This window comes from Atta cephalotes (assembly GCF_000143395.1).
Source record: "Atta cephalotes unplaced genomic scaffold scaffold00084, whole genome shotgun sequence".
NCBI lineage: Eukaryota > Metazoa > Arthropoda > Insecta > Hymenoptera > Formicidae > Atta > Atta cephalotes.
This window is the reverse complement of record NW_012130148.1, coordinates 354,102-361,692: the sequence shown is the minus strand read 5'-3', so window position 1 is coordinate 361,692 and position 7,591 is coordinate 354,102. Positions and strand designations below refer to the sequence as shown.

The 7,591-nt window shown below is 31.9% G+C and overlaps 1 protein-coding gene across 1 annotated transcript; it reads left to right on the top strand.

Moving 5' to 3' along the window:
- Positions 1 to 5,258: 5,258 nt before the first annotated feature.
- Positions 5,259 to 7,398, top strand: LOC105624648 (folylpolyglutamate synthase, mitochondrial-like). The gene is made up of 3 exons (XM_012206005.1): positions 5,259 to 5,336; positions 5,741 to 5,853; positions 6,075 to 7,398. Exons 1-3 carry the CDS (start codon positions 5,259 to 5,261, stop codon positions 7,396 to 7,398), a joined length of 1,515 nt encoding a protein of 504 aa, XP_012061395.1.
- Positions 7,399 to 7,591: the final 193 nt, after the last annotated feature.

Genomic DNA, 7,591 nt, shown 5'->3' with positions numbered 1-7,591 from the left:
ATATACAATAAAGCTCATGATTAAGTCTGTTATCTCTTTCTGTTTAAAATTTGATAATAAAGACTATATGAATAATCGTGGATCGAACAAAAAGTTAAATATGAAAGAAATTTTTAGAAAATTTATGGAGAATCATGTTAACAACATGTAATTGTAAAAATAATAAATATAAATATAATATAAAGATATCTTTGTAAGATTCTAACGGTTGATATTTATTTTCAGCATCAAAATAAGTCATAACTGATATTTGTCAGTTTTGATTACATGTCTACTTTGATGCTAAAAATAAGCGTCGAATATCAGCATTGTATCTTAATGCAATACATTGGGTGCTTTTCGGTTGGGTGCTTTCGGACACAAGCGTCATTCTATCCTTGTTGACATTCAGAAGATTTGTTTGCGTCGCATGCTCCAACATGCTCCTACCACATTCTTACTCACTCTATGAAGCACGTTGGAATGAGTAAGAGCTATAGTAGGAGCATATTACATGTTGGAACACGCGAACAAACTTAAAGATAGAACGATTGTGTCAACTTGTGTTATCAATTGAAAAGCACGCTTATAATAGTAACATTAATTTAATATTAATTACAATTGTCTTTTCTTTATGTTTAATAACTTTTTGTTTATCGTTAATATAACGTTTGTTGCAATTAATTACATATTTAGTAATATCGCAAAATAATCTCTTTATTTTGTGAATCATATCATGTGCTAAAGAAGATAATGCACAGTTAATTGGAAGTATGTTTCAGTTCACGTATGATGCGCGTGATATATCACTTTAGTCCTTGTTATTCGAAAAAAAGCTCAAATATTGCGTCATCCCATGACTTTCTCTTGACTTGAGAGAAAAAAATTTGTTATGAACGCTAATCTTATTAGCGTTCATAGTCATATAACGGAAATCCATATAACGGATTCCATTTGCAAATATAGGGATTGCAAATTACTTGCAGGTGTAACAAATATTCTTTTTTGTACTCACTACAAAAATTATTTGCAACAAGTACTAAATATTTATCAAATATGCAAATTTGTTTGCTATAACAGCAAACAAATTTGACAATTAAATTTTGCAATTCTTTTGCGTACATAGCAAAATCATTTTTCTCTGTGTGGCGTGTACTTTCGCACGCATTATATGTGAAACAAATTTATTAATATTAATTTCAATTAACACACTAGAAGGACTGGATAAAGGAGCTAAATTGGTTCCATCAGTCTTTCTAGATAAAAAATAAAGAATTAAATAAAAATTCAACTATTTTATATAATTGAAAATTTTTTTTATTAAAATTAAGAAAAGTCATAAAAAAAGGATATGACGTGGAAGTAAAATTGAAAAAAGTTATATTAGTTTGAATTTCGCGAGGAGCAAATTGGCTACCTCGATCCTTCTAGTGTTGAATCTATTATTAAGTTGCTTTTTTTATTATAACATTATAATTTAATTACATTTAAAGATTATTTATATTAATTATATTATAATTAAATATTATATTTAAATATTATATTATGATATTATATTTAAAGTATATCTAAGTATATTTAAAAGTATATTTAAAAAAGTTATTTGAGATTAATAATATAAACAAATAAGTTTTGTGTAAATCTTCGATTTTTATTCGCGCGGTCACTGAAAAGTTTATATCTTATTCTGCATACTTCACTTTTCAAACTTTGTGCCGATAGCAATGTTTACTTGTATATTTACACAATATATCACTAATATCGATTTTTATATAAATTAACTTTAATCTCGATTCAAATTATTCTTCATCTTTTTCTAAACTCTAAAACTAAAAAAAACAAATAGTAATAAGTTAAACTGAAATTAAAATTAATCTACGTTGATAGAAATGAACATAGATAATTCTAAGAACTGGAAAAAGACAGTAAATTAAATCAAGATTAAAGTTAATCTACATTAATGGAAATAGGCAGAAACACATGTTAACATGTTCAACTCACCGAAGAAAGAAGCTCACTCAGGATATTCAGTACTGGCATTCCGAATTTCCCAGAACTTTCTGAGATACAACTGCTGATTGCTGACCTGAGACAGTGTGAATAAGATAGTATGGAATTCGAATTCTTTTTCAATAAGAATTTATCTACATAATAGGAAAACTTGTGCGCATGTGTAAAGTAACGTAGCAACTTGATTCATTGACGGAGCAGATCGGCTGGGTGCCTATAGGGGCTCTTGTCCTCCTATACAGTCGTGGACAGAATTGCACGTTTTTTTTTTCAGCGAATCGATTTTTCCACACCTTTGTTTTCAATGAATTTTGGAATGTAGTCTAGATTCAAGTATCGGAATGCAGTCTTATGGATTCAAAAATAAAAAGCAATCGGTGAGTAAGCATATTTCGAGACTCATTGAAAAGACGTGTTATAACCGTTTTGTGTTCTATCCACGATTGGACTGTACTACTGATGGGGATATATGCCAGCACTAGCACAAGAGGAGCAATGTCCAACCCCCAGTCCCCCACCACGAGATAGAACTTCACCAGCGCTACTATGTATGGACAGTTCAAATCATAGTATAAGAATAGGAGTTATTAATTCGTTGATTAATCAATCGCATTACGTGTAAATATAGTTTTTAAGATAAAGTTGCACATGTTTAATATAAGGTAAAGTCCTATTGTTTTCCATTTACACATAAGTAAAACTGAGAAGCTGCGCACAATGAAAGAAATAGGAAACAGGGAACAGAAAAAAAGAATTTCAATCTATCAGAAATCATGTATTGTGGAATACACAGAATACATTTCTAATCACAACTCTTGAGTTTGAAGTGAGCCGAGTATTTCCACAGATGTCTATATTAGTACTAGATTGCTAACTTCTTAGTCGATTAGGCCGATTGTTCACTTTTTGGTAAATTTTACCTGTGAGGTAAATTTAGTAATTCACGCATGTGATTGGATAATCTTGCTACTTACCCACAGATAAAATTTATCAAAAATTGGAACAACAGGTTTTTAATCGGCGTTTAACTGATTAATCGCAATTTGTTGTTTAATAGAATTTATTGGTCAATTCTAGGATTCTATAAAAGGTATTTATTTTTAATTATAAAAGAGAGAAAGATATTTCATTGAACAGTAACAACAGACTAAATTAGAACAACCAATCAAATGCTTGCTCCGAAATTAATAGACGCATTCAAGTTGGGCAAAGTTGCTAGCCTGCTTGTCGAGCGATTGGCAACGTTCAGTGAACTCAACAGTTGAGCGTTTCACTATTATTGGTGTATTCTTTTACATCACTCAATTAGCATTTTAAATCTGGAAGAATACATCAATAGCAGCGAGCGCTTACTTAACTGTTGAATCCGCTGTTGAACGCAGCCATTAGATGCATAACGAAGTCAGAAGCATAATCGCTCACTAAGCGTTCAGTGAGCTCTGGTCTATATTTTTAAATCTAATGGAATATGCTAATCAAATTCAAGAGCTCAGTGAACGGTCGTGCTTCTAGATGACTCATTGCATTCAGCAGAAAAAGTTGCTTTGCAATTATTATAAAATTCTTCAATACGATTGGTTCTTACTTTTGATTTCTTAAGGTATCTTTTTATGTCGACACTCAACGCTCATTTTCGCCAAAATAAGTCATGTGATAAGATAAATTTTCGCGAATCACTTAAACCGGCTGTTTCAGCGATAAAAAGGATCATGTGATCAAAATTGACGAATGTCAAGCGTTAATTTTGATCATGTTATTTATTTTGAAAATGAACATCGATACTAAGCGCTCATTTTTAACGTCAAACAAATTATGTGATAAAAATTAACGCTTGATATTCATCAATTATTATGTGATCTATTTTGATATTAAAAATGATTGAATGTCAATAAGAAAGGCACTTTAACCAACTCTTTGATCGACGATTAGTCCATAGAAATTGACTAATCATATTTGTTTAACAGTTATGATTGGCCAATTCCAATAGATTAACCGTCGATTAGTTAATCAGAGTTGACGTAATGGCCTATAATGGTGCAGTCACAATAGGAGGAATAAGGAATTAGAAATAAGAAATAACGATTCCAACCTATCAGAAACTGTGTATTTCAATGTATCTAATTTCTAATAGGTTGAAATCTTTATTTCTTATTCGTTTTATTGTGCTGTATCTTAAAAGCCGCAGCACAGACACAGTTTTGCATAATGCATAAGGAAATGAATCAATTAAAATCCTTTATTTCTTTCCTTTTCATGAAATAAAGAACTCTGATTGGTTGATTAGCTGCGTTTGGTAATGCAAATCTGAAGCGTCGGAATGCTCTTATATTATAGCATATGTCACGTGCACTGTAGAAAAAGAGCACTCCGACGCCTCAGACTTGCATTACCAAACGTAGCTATTTTCTTATAGCCTCATGTTTTATGCATAAGAAATTTAACCAATCTGAATTCTTTATTTTATGGAAAAGAAAGAAACGAAGGACATTGATTGATACATTTTCTTATGTATTACGTGTTAAACACCATGCCAAGGAATAGCAATAGCGATAGGAATAACACGATTTCAACCTATCAGAAAGTGTATATTCCAGTGTATCTAATTTCTGATAGGTTGAAATCGTGTTATTCCTATCGCTATTGCTATTCCTTGGCATTGTGTTTAAGGCTTTATGTATTATGCAAGAGTTTGTGCTCCCTGCTTACAAACGTATGCCGTCATGTGTCATGTCATCGCTTGTGGCGGGAAAATGCATGTTACTGCGCATCATGCACTTGTGTCGAACACGTGACCGAATGATTAAAATTGATGATTTATCTGAAAAAAATTATATTATTTTAAATCGCGTTTCAGTATAATCCAAAATTCTGCATTTTAACTTTCGACGAATCTTGCAATGTAGTGTTCGAATAGAAATACGAAGAGTTAAACTTCAAGCAACTAAACGCAAGGTTATCCACAAATTTTTACATAATAATGGGAACATTTCACGAAATTATCTGTGAGAAATTCACGCGCGGAATTACTTAGAGAATCTTTTCACTGGATTCTGACTTTTTTAATCGATAGACTTAATTTTCGCATCAATATTTTGAGAAAAGAAACTTGAAACATCGTTCCATTCAGAAATATTTGGTTGTAGTTCAACTTCCTTCCCAGCAATGTGTCTTTAGTTATTTCATGTCATGTGCATGACTCGAATTTTGATAAAACGATAAAAAAAACTCGCAACTTATCGTTTCTTATATGATTACACAACTACATCTCGATGTTTACTTTGCTGAGGAGAATGACGCACAATACATTTCTGAGTCGTTCTGCCCATATTAATGGATCCTCTTACGAGGTAAATACATTTGGTAATCGCCTTTTTTCTTGTCTCATAATTTTCTATTGCCTTTTAATTTATTGCATTTATTGAAAAATCGAAAATTTTTGTTATAATTAAAGAAAGATAATTTATTTTAATGAGACACTTTGCATAAAAAAAAATATACATATATATATAAAATTACATTATTTAATTTTATTATAATTACTTTCTAACATTTAATTTGATTATTTTTTTTAATTTTTATTTACGTCACTTTTTAAAAATTAATATAACTCGAGCTTATTTGTGTTCTGTATAATTGTAGAGAAGTATTATGATTATTTAGTGACTTGCATTTTTTTCTTCAAAGAAAGAACAGATTAATACATATAAATGAAAAGTTTATTTATAAATAGAATAAGTATATATTATTTTAGGAAGCCATAAAAGCATTAAGTCTTACTTTACAAAGCAATACTACTTATTTACAATCTGTTAAGAATACAAATGATTCTACGAAATTGAAGGAAGTAGAAAAATATTTACTCAGGTAAAGAAGTTATCAGTACTTTAACATTAAAAATTAAAATTAAAATTTAAGTAGATTGTTTTTATTTATACTTCAATGAATATTTACTCCAATAATGAAGTTAAATCTTCATGTCCTTGTTCTTAAGAATTGGTTAAAAAACATACATTAAATGTAAATTTTGAATTAAAGTTTGCTTTTTGATAATTTCATATCTATTAATTTCAAGTCCATTATTACAGATCTGGTATTACTTTCGAGCAATTGAATAGTTTGTCTGTTATCCATGTGGCTGGTACCAAGGGTAAAGGTTCGACATGTGCGTTTACGGAGGCGATTCTGCGACAGCATGGCTTTAGTACAGGCTTCTTCAGCTCGCCGCACTTAGTGTCCGTGCGGGAACGCATTCGGTTAAATGGAGAACCTATCAGTCAAGCACATTTTACTCATTTCTTTTGGAATGTATATCAACGCCTAGAACAAAAACGGGAATATGAGTCTGACATGCCAACGTACTTCAAGTTCCTAACGATTCTCACATTCCATGTGTTCCTGGAAGCAAATGTTGACGTAGCGATCATTGAAGTTGGAATCGGTGGCGAACTGGATTGTACCAATATTCTGCAGAATCCGATTTGTGTGGGTATAACGAGCCTTGGTCTAGAACATACCTCACTATTAGGCAACACTCTAGAAGAGATTGCTTATCAGAAGTCGGGAATCTTCAAACCGCATACGATAGCTTTCACGGTGCCGCAACCAGAATCGGCGATGCACATTCTACAAAAACGAGCAATAGAAAGAAAATGCCGTGATTTGCGAATAGTTTCTACGACCGAAGATTGTAAATGGAATGATATTTTTTCGTTGGCAGGCATTGATATTAAAAGCGTGCAGCAACAGAATGCTTTGTTATCGATCAGCATAGCACATGAATGGATGAAATCACATTACGACCAATCTATTATAAACAATAAATACACCAATGATTTTTACAATCTCCAAAGCGAAAAGAATGATTTATCACAAATTATTTCTCCAAATAAAGTTGCGACTGCATTGATGAACTGCAAATGGCCAGCTCGCATGCAGATTCTAAGGACCAGTGTAGCAGATTTTTTTCTGGATGGCGCTCATACAATCGAGAGTATCATTAACTGTATATCATGGTTCAAAAGAATCAGTCGGGGAACCTCTAGTAAATTCCTAATATTTAATATCAGCGGTGATCGAAATTCTTTGGAATTATTAAAATTGCTGAAACCTTTGAATTTTGATAGAGTTTATTTTGCTCCAAATTATACTGGAGTAATTAGCGTGGAGGATTTATCAAATTATATGCTACTCGACGAGCAAAGAAGGAAATGTAAAAAACACTGTGCGTTGTGGGGTGATAACTCTGTGTCGAAGAATACCGTTGCCGAAGTGCTCTATGACATTAAGAAACATGTGTCGCAAATGGATAGTCACGATAAAGTAGAGGTACTTGTAACGGGATCATTACATTTGAATGGCGCAGTACTAGCTATTCTGGATCCTAATTTGTCAATGACTAGTGATTTTTAATGTAATATAAAATAATATTGAAATTGATCTGTTAAAGATATTTACAACCGTGAAGTAATTCTTGTGAGAAATACAAGATCTGACATGAAATATACGTATACGTACACACACACACACACACACACACACACACACACACACACACACACACACACACACACACACACACACACACACACACACACACACACAC

Coding starts and splice junctions, on each gene's coding strand:
- LOC105624648 (XM_012206005.1), top strand. CDS start 5,259: ATGTTTACTTTGCTGAGGAGAATGACGCACAATACATTTCTGAGTCGT. Junction 5,337..5,740: donor TTAATGGATCCTCTTACGAG/GTAAATACATTT, acceptor ATATTATTTTAG/GAAGCCATAAAAGCATTAAG. Junction 5,854..6,074: donor GTAGAAAAATATTTACTCAG/GTAAAGAAGTTA, acceptor CCATTATTACAG/ATCTGGTATTACTTTCGAGC.